Source organism: Miniopterus natalensis, chromosome 10 (genome assembly GCF_054644295.1).
Source record: "Miniopterus natalensis isolate mMinNat1 chromosome 10, mMinNat1.hap1, whole genome shotgun sequence".
In the NCBI taxonomy this organism is placed as follows: domain Eukaryota; kingdom Metazoa; phylum Chordata; class Mammalia; order Chiroptera; family Miniopteridae; genus Miniopterus; species Miniopterus natalensis.
The window spans coordinates 62,960,886-62,977,152 of NC_142090.1; the positions used below are offsets into that span (position 1 = coordinate 62,960,886).

The 16,267-nt window shown below is 39.5% G+C and overlaps 1 protein-coding gene across 1 annotated transcript in view; it reads right to left on the reverse strand.

The window, feature by feature from the left end:
* COL28A1 (collagen type XXVIII alpha 1 chain) overlaps nucleotides 1-16,267 on the reverse strand; it is a 137,732-nt gene that overhangs the window by 56,801 nt on the left and 64,664 nt on the right. The window contains exons 21-25 of the mRNA XM_087821415.1: nucleotides 15,614-15,685; nucleotides 11,708-11,776; nucleotides 11,022-11,090; nucleotides 7,816-7,884; nucleotides 7,005-7,073 (exon numbers count right to left, since the gene is read on the reverse strand). Of these exons, the coding sequence (XP_087677541.1) occupies nucleotides 7,005-7,073; nucleotides 7,816-7,884; nucleotides 11,022-11,090; nucleotides 11,708-11,776; nucleotides 15,614-15,685 (348 nt within the window). The remainder of the gene's footprint in view (nucleotides 1-7,004; nucleotides 7,074-7,815; nucleotides 7,885-11,021; nucleotides 11,091-11,707; nucleotides 11,777-15,613; nucleotides 15,686-16,267) is intronic.

The window sequence follows — 16,267 nt, forward strand, 5'->3', positions numbered from 1 at the left end:
AGCTCTTTTCCTACACTTGAGTCCATCACACTCTCTCAAGGAGAAGAAGGAAAATATCCTGATTATAAGATTCCTAAGAGGCCCACACAATCTGCACAAATACCCAGCTCTCTAAGGCTTCCCTTTCCATTTCCCCCCTGTCGCCATTCCTCAATTTTGCGGCTTACCCCAGTGTTTTAACTGGTCTCATTTCAGATCTCCTGCCTACACGAATTCATATGCTCTTTTTGTTCCTACTGCAATATACTTGATTTGGTAGATTAAGTGCATACTATGACTACTACTAATAATAATACTTTAATATATTAGAATTCATAAAAATGTTTTATAGACATAATTCCATTAATTTCTCAGAATAACCCTGTGAAGTAGGCATTCGTACCCCAAATCAAAGATGAAGAGGCTAAGTCTCACTGAGATAAAAGTTTTACTGAGGTCACACAGCTAAAAAAATGGCAGAGGTCTCAAGCAGAGTAGTAATAAGGAGACAATCTGTTATATCTTCTATATTTTATAAGATTGAAATATAGTATTTGAGAAGATAGTGCTCCTAGAGACAAAAGAGCCTATTAGACTCTCTCTCCCTCCCTGTCCCCCACACACTTTTATAAGGCTTTAATCATTTTTTCTCCCTTTGTTTGTGTCAATTAAGCCCCTGTCACTCTTAGAGAAGGTTGTAGAGGCAAGTTACAGTTGTCCTAAAAGTGATTTTATGCTTTTTTTTTTTTTTTTACTTTGGGGACAATAAAAAGCAAATTGACTTTACTGTGAAAAGAATTAACTTCTTGAGAGTTTTCCAAGGAATGGTACACTGAAGATTCTACTACATGATGAAACTGAGGAACAATTGTGTTTTAAAATAAGGTAGAAGTCAAAGTGATGTTTGGCAGCTGCTTAATGTTTCTGTCTTTCTGGCTTTTAAATAAAATTAAGATAAAACTACTAAGGCTCCAACTACCACAAAAATAAGTCCCACCCTGGGATGAATTATGTAATGAATGTATGCAATGCTTGAGTAACTCTTGAATGCTTCACTTGTGTGGCCAGAATGTCAATGGAAATTTTAGAGTCTTTCTTCGAAGCTTATGGACAGACATAGCAGATACTGACAATGTGTGATTATTGACTAACCATTGTCCTATCACTCAGTCACTTCTCACTGACACCCAGTGAAAAGGGAGACAGCAACAATTAACAGCACAAATATCAGGGGGATGAGAAAATAATTAAGAAGATGCGAGAAAACACTCAAATCGCTATAACATTTCCTTTAGTGTATTTTCCAAGATTTAAATTTCAAAATATTTAAAATAATTTCAGCTCTTCAAATCAATTTCTCTTCTTGAAATTTAATACTCACTCCAAAGCAGCAATAACTCAATGCCCATGATAATTTAAAAACTTAGTTTAGGATTTAGGGAATTTGTTGTTGATTCTTTCTTTTCTCAAAATCACCTCACCAAAGATGAGCAAGTGATTCTCCTGTGCCAAGAGTGGCATTGGAGAAGGACAGTCTTACTTAGCTGAGATGGAAACCTTGAAAATAGAAACACTGACACTGCCCCTAATGACAGGGCGGAGAAAAGGCTCTCTTGTACTGATATTTAATATAATTTTTCACGGGGCGGAGGGGGGATTTCCTTCAGTCTGCATGATTAAAAATAAAAATATGTTGATGGGTGGAGAATGTTAGGAAGACAATAGGGAAGAAGGGGGGTGCATATGTAATACTTTCAACAATAAAGATAAATTTTTTAAAAAGAAGACGACTTCCTGTGCATCTCCAGGGCAAATGGGAACGTATGTGTGTACTCCTGGGGAGAGAAATGCAAAGCTAGGAAAATAGCAAAGAGAGAGGAAAGCAATACTGAAAATCATAAGATACGAGTACAGCTCTGGTTTCAGCGATCATGCATAGAACTGAAGTGGGGAGTAACCTTGAAAAGTCACCTAGGCAAGTTTTCCTGGTTTGAATGTGACCTTTACTGAAGTCTAAAGGTCAAATTGTCTGGAATTTAAATTTGATATGGCTCTGGCTTTAATTAGTCCTGTTTTCTGAGCTGATTGTCCTGCCTGTAGCAATTTTGCAGTCAAGTTATGGGAGGTGGGTTTCATCAACTCCAGTTTGGAATCATGGACCCTTAACTTCATTACCATGAAGTCTGTGTCCCAGGCCAGCCCTCCTTGTCAGACACCGATCAAATGGAGCTCCTTGTGCAGTCCATGCCTGCGATGGAATCGACAAATTCCTGGTGCATGTCTGTGAATCGCTCCTCTGTCCCGCCACTGCCTGTTTGGTGGTGTGCACATATGTGAGCCATTGCAGAGAACAGAGGGGCCATTCAGGCGCTGGGAACATTTTTAGAATAATGATACTCACTGGAATTTCACATAGACTTGCCTTTTAATTTATGACTGCGGGCCACTTTTGTCAAAGAAGGCATGTATTTACAATAGTCAAACATTTAAAGCTTTTGAAAAATGTTTAACTCTTTGGAGTTTAGGCTTTTGCTTCTCTTGAATGTTTACATAATTTAAGTCGTGGCCGTGGAAAAGCTAGACTGAAAAGAGAAACAATCCAACTGTACGCTAAATGATGTCATGATAGAAGATGGACAGTTCTGGAGACTGAGCACCTATAGAGTAGGCCTAGTCATTCTTTCTGCTCTGACTTATTTACGTATTTAGTCTTTCATTCATTCATCCTATTCATAGTCTCCTCACACACAAACACGATAGAGTACAAAGGGGAAAGTTGTTCAGCCTTTATGGTTCTTGATTTCCTCGCCTGTATAAGAGGGGGTTGTTTAAAAACGTCACAATATTCTGGCAATATTTAGATATCATACAATATATAATATTTAGGTAATATAAAATAATAACAACAACAACCCAAGTCTTTCTGCCCACAGACCTTATTCCAAACACTCGCCGGTAAGAGGTCCGTTGAGGGCCCCAAAAACCAGGCTTGATCTGCTCTCTGCAAGAACTGGCCTGAGCTCAGCTGCTCCAGAGCTTTGGGGAAGGCCATGGCTTTCTCTGTGAGAAACTAGCACACTGAAGGGGGCTGAAAGAGCTCAGAGAGGGACCTGGGAGGATGCACCTACTTTTATGGAGCTCATGAGAGCCACTCTTTGTATTCATTACTCTTCTAAGAAGCCAAGAACAAATTCTCACCCTCAGAGATGTCAGTGTATCAGCCCTGGGGCAATATGCACCCCGTGAGCCTTTGTGGGCAAAAATACAGGAACAAAAAGTTATCTGAGCTTCTCTAGGGGAAATTAGATTTGTATAATGATTGTCCCCAAATCACAAAGGGTCCTTCTCATCTCTAATGGTCCAGTAAAGAAATGCAGGCAGGCCAGGCGTGGCTCAGAGGTTGAGCATTGACCTGGGATCCGGGTGATTGGGGTTCGATTCCCAGTCAGGGCACATGTCCGGTTGTGGGCTTGATCAATGACTCTCTCACCATTGATGTTTCTGTCTCTTTCTCTGAACTCAATAAAAATATATTTTTTAAAAAAAAAGAAAGAAAGAAATGCAGGCAGCATTAGATAGGATCTTTGAACTTGACTTCCCTGTGATGAGCAGGGAGTTTGGGTCCTGGCGCCAGGGCACCGAATGAGGACACCCCACTTAGCAAGAAACAAAAATCTCTGTTCCTCTTCAGGGCATGTTTCCAAAGTGGATTTTAAAACCATATCTGCTATTTCCTCGAATGTTGCCGTTTTTACAAGAATTTTAGAAATCTCTCAGAAGTCCTTGTCAAAATTTGGATTAAAGTAAAGGTAATGTATATAGACGTGCTCTAGCCACTGATGTCATATGGAATTCTTCCACTTGGAAGAAAGCCCTGGAGCACCACAAGAGTGCAAGATGTCAGGGACTGGTTTTTATATGTTTTGAAACATAGGAGCTTTGATTCCAATGTCTGTGTCATGTGCTAACCACATGTGACCTTAACCAAATATCACAAAAGCCAACCATAAATTAATCGTCAACCTTAATGGTTTCCTCATTTCAAAACACATTTGTTTTATAAGTTAATGCCCTAAGGCCAATATTTTAAGGTGACTACACAGAGTTTAAATGAAAAACATATCAGATATATATGTCTATACAACTACACACATTATGATTCTCTGCCATTTTAAAAGTCAAAATGGAAGGAGAGGAGTTTTGCACAGACTTAAGTCCTGTACCTTTGCCACCACTGACAACTTTAGGTATTTTGAGGGTTTCACTTTCACTCTGCCAATCCAGAAGGACAAAGTTAAGTGGTAATTAGACTTTCTTGAATACTTTCTTTTCTTTACCAGCGTCTGTGTGTGTGTGTCCAAATTTTCTTTAGGGAAAAAAAAAAAAAAAAAATCCGTATAGAGACTTTAAGTCTTCTTTAAAAGAGGAGAGATGATTTTGTGAGTTATGAAAAGCTGATGTTTAGTTTTTAATTTCCTTTATTTTCAAGTTTATGATCCAAGTTTGTGGATTCTAAGACTAGCTCTCACTCCTAACATCTCCCTCCAGGGCTAGTGATCCTCAGGATAACATACCTTCCCAGCATCTACAGAGAGAGGCAGAGAGAGAAGGACAAGGCAGGGGAGAGGGAGGCGGGCGAACAGAGGCAGGTCCTAGCTAGAGCTCTCGTCTCCCTTCAGCGAGACGTGAGCTACAGGCTGGGGCTTCCACTCAGCCTCCCCTGTGGGCTCACAGAGATAATATGTTTCACTTAAGATACAGCTTCTGACAACATGTTGACTGTTAAAAAAAATAGGCAGGATAAAATTTAAAAGGAACACTCTTTTCCTTGATTTTTCCCCTTAAAATGTGTATGGAAACAAATACCAGGGACTCAGAGAGAAACTGTATATGAAGTCATGTAGTAAATGTTTTAGTCTGCATGTTAAATAATCTGACAGTGAATATTCACAAGAATCACGTTTTTAAATGTTCTCTATCTGTGTGCCTCAATACCTTTCTTTATTATTATTGCTCATTACAAGACAGTAACATAATAGTATAATTAATATAGTACAATATATACTTATATAAATTATTTATAATGATCTACTCTGGAAATGTAAATGATCACACAGTTCCATTGGAGTACAAATCCATTCCAGTATATACTGAACACATTTTGTATCATGCCTCCATTTAAATAAGAATAACCTGTTTCTCTAACCAAAGGAATATTTAGTGTAATAACAAAAGTTTTTACTAATGTTTCACTCAGAGCAGAAAATAATGAGATTTATGTATTGAAGTTTCTCTTTCTACTTTTGAATTTTAACATTTGACAGATATTTTGTCATAAAGAAAAAAGAATATTACAGTACCCAAATTCAGCATGCTTATTGACACTATTGAGGTGCCTTAGTAGATGGGAGTCAGTCCTTAGTCTGACCAAGACAGACCCTCGATAAAAGAGCCTCAGGTGTGTCTGCTCTGCACAGTTTACTCGGCACTTGCAGACACAGCCTCTCCTGGGCTCTCATGATGACCCCAACAGACAGAGATCTCCTTCGGAGATGATAGTTAGCGCCACGGGTCTTCAATCTTTCATTCTAGTGGGAGAGAACATGAGAACACCTGCCCCGTTCATTATACAGAAGCAGAATCGAGGTGTGGTCACTCCTAAGTGATGGGGCAGAGAACCAAGAAAAAGTTGGCATTGAGCACTTACCACCTCTCTCCTCAATGACCTGGAAGCATTTAAAAAACGGAGTGGGTGTATTTCTAAGGGAAAGTGCTCTCTGTAGGGTAATATTGATCATTCATTTTTCACTCGTTTAACATGTTATAAAGCTCCTGTTGGGTAGCACATCTAGTGCTGGGGCCGGGAATTTCTCAGGGAACAAGGCAAAGAGGCTGCTTTCCTGGAGAATTGACTCTTGTGGAATAGGCCAGGCAGGAAACGAGTAAAATGACTTCAGAAAGTGATACATTCTTTGTAGGAAATACAGATGGGGATACGGTAGTGATCAGGAGGCAGGGAGAAGAGAGAGAGGCTTTCGTACCCATGGTCAGGGAGGCGAGCCATCCTGGCAGAACCAAGCCTGGAAGCAGGGATGAGCTGAAGCAATGTGGAGTGGAGGCCACACTGGGGGTAGAAGAGCGGGGATGGGGCGTCAGCAAGAGAGGAAGGCGCAGGAGCTGCCGTCAGGTTGCAAAGGGCCTCGTAGGCCATGGAAAGTGGTTGGAGTTTGCTCTCGGCACAAAGAGGTGCCACCAGTGTTTTTTTGTTAAGAAAAGAGATACGGTCTGATTTTTGGCTGTAAAAGAGCCCTTTGCCTACTGGGCAATAGAAGGGCAGGCGTAGAAGGGGAAAGGCCAGTGAAGAGGCTGTTTTAATAGCCCAGGAAAGAGATGATGGTGCTCTGCCCCGGTGGGAAGCAGCAGGCGAAAACCAGCCAGAGGCGAGATATATTTTGAAGGTAGAACTGACCGCAGGGCTCAACGTAGAGGGAGGAGTGGGGAAGGAAGGGGCCAAGAATGACTCCAGTGTCGTGGCAAGAGCGTGGGGTGCACGGTGCTAGCATGCAGGCTCATGGGGTGGAAATCAAAGGCTCACTTCTGATGTTAGCTCAGAGACGCCTGTGAGAAATCTAAGAGGAGCTATGGGGAAGAAACTAGACGTGTGAAACCAGAGCTTAGAGCAGGGAAGATAGAAATTTGGATGCTACTAGCACGTGGATGGCAGTTAAAGCCATGGGACTGGATGAGAGCACCTGAGAAAGAGAGGAGGGCTCTACCCCTAACTCTAACAGAGCAGCAAAGCGATGTGAGAGTTGCCACAAGGAAAGCAAGAGAAAAACCATGAAGTTAAGCTACGTGTTCAGATTGGTGCAAGGTCCCCAGGAAGCCCACAGGGGAGGATAAATAACTTTATCAATTCTTAGATTGCTCTCCTCTTCTATTGCACCTGATAACCACTTTACCAAAATCACACACCTACAGGCACGTTTTTAGAAGCTACTATGTTACCTGCTTTAAAATCTTACCTTTGCTCCAGTGTCCCCCACTCCACGTAAACCCATTGGCCCAGGGGGTCCTGGTAATCCTCTCGGTCCCTAGATGGCAAGATAAGGGAGAGAGTGAGCAGCCTTGCTGTTTGTAAAGTTCGGAAGGAAGGAAGGAAGGAAGGAAGGAAGGAAGGAAGGAAGGAAGGAAGGAAGGAAGGAAGGAAGGAAGGAAGGGAGGGAGGGAGGGAGGGAGGGAGGGAGGGAGGGAGGGAGGGAGGGAAGGAAAGAGAAAGAAAGAAAGACAGAAAGAAAGAAGAAAGAAAGAAAGAAAGAAAGAAAGAAAGAAAGAAAGAAAGAAAGAAAGAAAGAAAGAAAGAAAGAAAGAAAGAAAGAAGGAGGGAGGGAGGGAGGGAGGGAGGGAGGGAGGGAGGGAGGGAGGGAAGGAAGGAAAGAAAGAGAAAGAAAGAAAGAAAGAAAGAAAGAAAGAAAGAAAGAAAGAAAGAAAGAAAGAAAGAAGAAAAGAAGGAAGGGAGGAAGGGAGGAAGGGAGGAAGGGAGGAAGGGAGGAAGGGAGGAAGGGAGGAAGGGAGGAGGGGAGGAGGGGAGGAGGGGAGGGGAGGAGGGGAGGGGAGGAGGGGAGGGGAGGAGGGGAGGGGGGAGGGGAGGGGAGGGGGGAGGGGAGGGGAGGGGAGGGAGGGAGGGAGGGAGGGAGGGAGGGAGGGAGGAAGGAAGGAAGGAAGGAAGGAAGGAAGGAAGGAAGGAAGGAAGGAAGGAAGGAAGGAAGGAAGGAAGGAAGGAAGGAAGGAAAGAGAAGGAGGAAAGAAAGAAATGAAAGCAATGCCCAAACTTACAGCCACACCAGGATAGCCATCGCCTTTGAGACCTGGAGCACCCACTGGTCCTCGAGGGCCTTGGGCACCCTGGGAAAATCCCAACACCAGGTGATATCATAAGACTAAACTGTGAAACACCAGGCAAAACTTAAGCAAAATACCAGCTCAATATGCCAAAGGTGGATTTGATAAGTGCAAAGAAATGATTGGAAAATGTTTAAAAGGAAGTCCTACCACATACGGTAACTTATCTCTTCCTAAGTCCTATCCATTGTGTCGGTGGGAATCGTGGAATGCATGTAGGGTGTGTATCTGAACCATTACCAAGTGCTCTATAGGAAACACACTTCATAGGGATCAGAAGATGGCTGTTTGCCAATATTTATAAGGGGATAGGACACAGAGTTTGTGGTTATATCTTGAGACCTAGGAAAAACTTATAAATTTGCTTTATAGTGATAACCTTAGGCATCAATAACTTTTAGTGTAACTACTGGCCTCCTACATAGAGGACAGAGAGGGTGGTTATTGCCTTTTGAACAAGTTTTAGAGATGTATAACTTTACAAATGGAAATTAAATAAATTTTTGGCTAAAGTAGAATGGAAAGAAGAAAAAAAAAACAAGGAAGACACTTCTAGAAGATTTATTCAATATAAATCTTAAATTTAAAACTTATAATATTCTTTTTATACCACATCCCATTCTGTTACTGTCATAACTGTTGCAATGGCCTTTGTCAATACACATCAATTATTCTTGGTTTTTACATTAGGAAGAAACTCTACTAATACATAGAACTTTGTTTTCCAAGATTGGAAAAAGTAGCAAGACTCTCAATGCTTTTCTTATATGCTGGCAAACACTGAAATCAAACTGCCATTTTTCCAAGCCAAAATGTTGCCCAAAATGCAACTCCCAGAAAGTTTCTAATTCTACTTCTGTGAAAGAATGATTGATTGGAAGGGGGAAAAAATATGCATACCCTTAAAACAACAGGAAAGTTAAATTTGTTTTGAAAACCATGCATGCAACAAGTTTTTTTCTCTATTAAGTCTAAGAGACTGGTTTTATATGATTAACCTCCTAAGAATGATCATCTTCAGAACACATGTGGTCACTTATTAAAACTTAATTTCTTATTTATCATTAACAGAAATCCAAGGCAAGGTTTTCAGGAAAGGTAAGTTTTGGTATATCTCCAACTATAGGAAACTGGCCACTTCTCAGAAGCAATTTATTATGCTATTCCAACTATGTTTAAGGTTAAAGCTTTAAGCATCCATATGGGATATGTCCCAAAATAAGATCTCCATTTCTCTCCACGCTTACACAAGGAGCCAGCCAACAACAAAACAAAGCAATAACTGCTCCCTGGTTAAGTTGAAAGGAAAAGAAAATTGGAATAAAAATTCACTTTCAGTTTTTATTTATAAGTCTCAAGCCTATAACAAATGATCAGCAGCTGTTGTTGTTTAGCCTCTGGCCCTCATTGGGGGGGGGGCATTAATAGTTCACAAACATGTTTTCCTAGAGAACTTTGTCTCTCCTGCAAAAATTGTAGTTAGCGTGTTACTTCTAACGTTAATAGGAATATCAGGAGATGGGGAGAAGGGGAGAGTTCTGACTCAAATTTTTTTTTTGGACTCCTCACAATACATTTTTAGATGAAATTTTGCCACTTGGCCTCTTGGCACTGGATTCAAGAAAATATCGTGCAAAGTGATTCAATTTGAAGTGTCTCTCATTCAACATAAACTAGGGCAGAAATCTTAATCTGATGTTTTAAAATGGGCTTTAGGGGAAATCTGGGAGCTCCCTGAAGTAACACACAAAAACTGAATTAATATGCCAAAACTTCCATGAGGCATTTAACCCCTCAAATGCTTAAAAACCAATGCATTAGGAAGAATGACAGAAAGAGCATCTTTAGAGGTCAAGGGATTCAAAAATGCTTGGGGTAAAGAGGAAAATAACTTTAAGTACTGTCACCAACAACGTCCAATGATGATCAGTAGAAAACTGCATATTTAATTGGATTTTATTTCTATTGTAAGGAATAGCATAATTAGAGAGAAGTAACTATAAATCATAAACTTAGTAATACACAGATCCAGGAAGTTATCAAACACTATGAAAATTGTCACCCAAATATTCTTGATCAAGGTCATATCTAGAGTTTTAGCATTGTGAAATTTGAAATTTTCTCCTTGACTTATACATAACTTGGGTTCCCGTGTGTTTCAAAGTCTGGGGAGTAAGGTGATCATCTTGTTCTGGTTTGTCCAGGATTTTCTCTGTTTCAGCTTGAACCTCCCACATCCCTGGAACCTCCTCTGTCCCCAGTAAACCAAGAGATTGTCATTTTAGCAAGGATGACTGCTAAAGTGATTAAGAACAATGACGGTCAGGATCCTCCCTTGACCTTCAGAAAGAATCCCTACAATTTAATCAGTATATAATGGGTTTTGCATTATATTTCAAAGATGGTTCTAAATTGCTTTTTTTTTTTTTTTAAGTTTGAAAATCACTGATTTAGTACTTGAACTCTTTTGTCTAGAAGAGACAATGTGATAGAACTGAAGCCAGCTTCAAAGCTACATAACAACATGCTACTAATTTACTAATTGCTGATTATGGAGCCCTGAAGCCCATTCTCATAGACGAGGATGTGCTTGTTGCCATCTGGAATGCTAAATATTGCTGTAACGCTCGGTGTTGTGTGAGGGGAATGGCACTTTGTCACCATGGAAAAATAGAAATGACTACTTAAAGCTGTCTTCTCCTATCGTTATTTGCATTTTCATTTAAAATAACTCTGAAAGATGGATGACAAAGCAGAGAAATTTGATTCATAAAAGCTTCCAAACATAAACATTTTGGACAATGTTTTGCAGAAGAGATACATCGGCCATTAATGTGAAAATGAAAAAGGCTAGAGGCCATATAATCTCATATCACAGACATTACAAAAAGAGCGTTTTCAAACAACTGTTTAGCCAGCAAAAAATTTAACCATAGGAGTCATCATCCCCTACATTTATGAAAAATAAATGATCTGTTGGCTTGGTGTTTTTTTAAGGGAATAGTCTGTTCTTATATTTGGGTTCATCAACAGATACTGGAAGTAGAACCACCTCAGTCATCAACTTATGATGCATTAAATCTACTTTTATTCTTTCACATACAGAAAAAATAAAATAAAAGAACATGAATAAAGCCTACCTTTGGTCCTCTAATAGCAATGCCAGGTTCTCCTTTAAATCCAGGCATCCCAGGTCCTCCTCTATCACCCTGTACATTTCAAATAATGTTCAGAGTTTCAGACTTTAGGTTGCATGAGAAACAATGGCAGGGGGCAAAAAAGTGATTGGTTAGTTTGTAAAGGGCTTAATCTGTTAGGCTCAGATCTTGAGAGAGTATATTCTTCTAATACACTTGAGGGGAATTTCAAATCCTAAGTAAATAAAAGCTGTCAGTTAAGGCTACTAAGCTGGTTAGAGAAAGGCCACTGAAATAAGAGGTGGCTGACTAGACAGAAATATTTAGACTGTAAGAATGCCTGGGAATGCTCTCAGATTGGAGTGGATTTCTTTTCTGTCACACTTTCTGATTTAAATCCTAGAGGATGCTTCTGAATAAATGCAGTCAATTCTTACCTGCATTAAGGTCTAGAATTTGGGAGAGGTAATTCGAACTGAAATGACAAGTTCAAGACCAGGAGCAGAAATCTGGTTTCTAATCTTATATTTGCTGCTGGCCTTTAGTTTGTTTAAGAGTGATATATCAGGATTGAACTAGATAATATCTTGGTTTTCTTCCAAAACTAAAATTCTAGTTGACTGGTATCATGAATTTTGCTCCTTCCAACTATCTAAGAAAAAGAAAAAAATATTCCCAGGAATGCATACCTTAGGCCCAGGTGGTCCAGGAATTGATGCTCCAGGAATCCCAAAAGGACCCATAACACCCGGATCACCCTAAAAGCAGAGCAAAATACTCATTACATTTCATATATATATATATATATATATATATATATTTGAATATATATATTTTTCCTGTATATATATATATATTTGAAAAAAAAATATATATATATATATACATATACATACAGGAATTATATTAGCAAAAACATAGAAGTATGTTTCCAGCATTTTAAAATATCATGACCTGTCTGTTTCACAGATCAATATGAAAATATTTTTACATCTTTATTAAACCACTACTAAAGTTATTGATGATTAAGATTTCAATGCCATTAATAAATGCACTCAATTAATTTCTAAATATTATTAAAATTTTATCTCTTGTGCATCCTTTTATTAGTTAATAAAAATTATGCAATTCCTGGTGCTTCCTTTTTGTTGTATGCCAGGGAGCTCAGAGGGAAATATTTGTTCAATTATAACAATTATCTTCAGTGTAAGGTTTTAGGTATACATGGTAGATAAATAATGTTTCTTATAGTTTATTGCTTTTTCCTTTGTTATTTTGTTTTGTGGCCCATGGCATGTCAGTCTTCCATTGTAAACTATCTCATATCCCTTTTAGAAATAGAAAGCATATGGTAAAAAAAAATTTTTTTCAAATAAAAAAATAAAACATTTCTCAATTTTTTTTTGGTGTCTCAATATTGAGTCTCAATAAAGACTCAGTTTGAAATACCAAGTAGTACCTCTGTCCCACCTAGTTCTAGACCGATTATTCTAAAATTTTGGGGAGTAGAAAAATCATCAGAGGCATTTGGTAAAATACAGAGTACAGGGTTTCGGTCTCAGAGATATTAAAAAAAAAATTTATTTTTCAATTCCAGTTGACATTCAATATTATATGAGTTACAGGTGTATAGCATAGTGGTTAGACATTGATATAATTTATAAACTGATCGCCGCAATAAGTCTAGTACCCACCTGGCACCATACATAGTTATTACAGTATTGTTGACTGTATTCTCTATGCTGTTCTTTATATCCCATGACTATTTTGTAACTACCAATTTGTATTTCTTTATCCCTTCACCATTTTCACCCTGCCCCCCCCCACCTCCCATCTGACAACCATCAGTCTGTTCTCTGCATCTATGAGTCTGTTCCTGTTTTGTTTGTTTATTTATTTTGTTTTTTAGATTCCACACATAAGTGAAATCACATGGTATTTGTCTTTCTCTGTCTGACTTATTTCACTTAGCATATTACCCTCTAGGTGCATCCATGCTGTTGCAAGTGGTAAGATTTCATTCTTTTCTATGGCCGAGTAATATTCCATTATATATATGTACCACAGCTTTATTTGGTTGTATACTGATGATCAGTCACAGATATTTCAATCCAAGAGATGTAAGGGCTGAGCCCAGGAATATGAATTTTTATGAGGCACCTCTGGTGATTCTGATATAGGTGCTGTTACCTCATTTAAACACACTGTGCAAAGCAATTATCATTAAAAGAGGAAGCACAGACCCTACAAGTATTTAAAATTACCCATTTGGCATTATTAGAAGAAAATATTAGGACTACACCTTATATTTTTATATCATCTTTTAAATTTTCATTTAGATAAACCTTATTACATTAATATGATATTGTATGAATTAAAATTATAATTTAAAAAATAAACCTATATTGGAATGTGGTCAAATTTTATTTTGTTACTATTAGAGATTCATACAGTTTGGAAACTACTGATCTAGAACAGATACAGCAAACTGCGACCTGTGGGCCAAATCCCACCTGCCATCTGGTTTTGTGCAGCCATGGGCTAAAAATGACTTTCATGTTTGTAAATGATTGTATGTAAGTGCATACATAATATCCTCAATTTTGCCTCTTGGCCAGCGAAGCCTAAAATATTTACCACCTGTACCTTTACCAAAAAATGTGCCTCCTCCTGCCGTGGCCAGTGTGGCTCAGTTGGTTGGAGCATTGTCCCATATACTCAAAGGTTGGGGTTTAATTTGGGGTCAGGGCACACACCTAGGTTGCAGGTTTGATCCCTGGTGGGGTGTCTACGGAAGGCAACCAATCGATGTTCTCTCTCACATTGATCTTTCTCTCTCTCGCTTCCCCTCTCTCTAAAATCAATAAGCATATCCTCCATGAGGATTTTAAAAAAGAAAAGAAACTTGCCTCCTCCTGCCTTAAGGAATGAACTATTCTTAAGATCATGAGCTGCCCCTTTGATCTCCTGCCTCCTTTGGAGATTCGCTGGTAACGACTCCTGCCCTGAGCCATGTTCATCTTCACAGCTGAGGCCCCCTGCTCTGCTGGGTCCCCAGTATGAGGGACAGGCTGAGCACATCGGCCTACTGGGGCCCAGGTCATGCTAGTGCACGTGTGTGCCGATCCTCAATTCCAAAGCTACAAGGCAAAGGCACATGACACACCAGGATCCTGGCAACAGATAACCACCCAATTCAGTCCTATGGCAGAGAAATAAAACATTAACCTGTTAAATATTTCACTAAGGTCAGGGCAAAAATTATGCTTCCAAATTTAATCTACTCTACTTTTTTTTAAAGAGGCCAGTTACAGGACTTTTAAAATACAAAGTTATATACCTAGGAGGTATACAATTTTTTAAAGACTTTGTTTTAAGGTGTGATTATGCTTTCAAATATAGCAATTCTTCATCAAAAAAAGCTTTATTTCAAAATACAGAAAAAAATCACTTTGAATAAGAGTAACTAAGATATAAAGAGTGGTCACTGTCATTAATAGTAATATAACATGTTTCTTATAAGGTGGGATTTTTCATTATGTGCTCCTTGAACTACCTGCAGCAGAAGGCATTTATTTAAGATCAGACACCTGGTACCCCCTCACCTACTAAATCCAGATCTCTGGGCATGGGGCCAAGAAATATGGATTTGTAACAAGCTCCCTGGGGGGTACTGAGGGACACTGATGTTTAAGAATCACTGGTCTACCGGGGGTGCTTTGTTTTGTACCTGCTCTCATCCGGCCAGCATCATTTTTTCTTAGTTCATTCATAGTCTGGTCCTTGTCTCTTTTTACAATTAGCATCTTCCTAGAGGCCTGAACTCTCTTAGGTTTGCAGTGTCTGTTTCCTGACACATCCAAATGACCTCAATATTGTCTCCTGCTAAGTCAGGACATGTACCTAATTGCTTGCCTCACGATTCCCTTAACTTCTTCCTCAGTTCTCTGTCCCGGCCACTTTTTCAGGACATAAGTCCCTACTTTCCATCACAGTATTGATTTTCTCTCTGAGTAACTGCATCTATTAAACTCTCACTATGTGCCAGGCAGGAACTGTGCTAAGCGTTTTATTAACTGTTTTAGCCTTCCCAACAACCCTTTGAAACAGAGATATTATTACTTTCTTTCTATGATTAAAACAACTGACCCTGGAAGGTTGGGGGGGCAGGTGAGAATCCCACTCCCCTGCCCTCTGGGACCCCGCTAGTCATCCCCACTGCACCACCTCTCAGCCTGGGGCTCTATAAGTTGTTCAGCAAAACAAGACGCTAGAGAACTGGTATCTCCTCTGGTCCTAACTTCATCCCAACTTCTGGATATTTGATTGTTAGTAGAGCAGAGTGACATGCGGATTTTCCCTTGGAAGCATAAATATTCCAATGAAGGGTGCATATTTTATGCAGTATCTTTATTCTACTCAATTATGGTCTGGAGCAGTATATTCTCTAAAGCCTTTTTCATTTGGGGGTTTTTGTTTTGTATTTGTTGGCAAGGAAACAGGAAATCAAATTTGCAGCAGAAATCTAATATTCTATTAAAACCAGACACAATTACAATCTCCCCAAAGCAAAAACAAGAGTATAAAAACCTCACCTTTGGCCCTTCGGCCCCTGGAAATCCCCTCTGCCCTTGATTTCCTTTGCTCCCTTTCTTTCCTTCGTCACCCTGATAAAATAATCAGAAGAATACAGTGGTTGCATTAACGAACCTTCCTCAGTCGTATAACAACCTTATCAGGGCCACATTCTCAACTGATCCCGATTTTAAAGTGACATGACCCAGCCCAGCTCAGTTACACAGGTTTGTCGATGTTCTTGCACATATGGGGCACTTCGGAACTGCTCGGTCTTCACCATTTATTCCATGTGATTTAATAAAACAATCTAAGTTCAGTATCTTTCTTCGGGGACTTTTGTTTGAATTGACAATTCTTTTGCACCCTTGGTCCATTAACAGGTGGTTCTTTAGCTTTCATGCTATTTCAGTTTTAAAACATAAAATGAGATATTTTTCAAACCCAGCCCCATTTATTCCTCTGGGGGGGAGTCTCCCAAAGGAGACTGATCATTCTATTAGTAGAAAGACATGTGAGCATTAACCTGGGTCAGAGCTAGAAACTGCCTACTGACTGTTCCCCGGCCTGGCTGTGTATACCATTGCTCTCCCAAAAGGACTGTTTTACCTGCATCCAGAAGCCTCCAAGCATTTCTTCTCCTATAACCCTCCATAAGCCACAGATCACCTCAA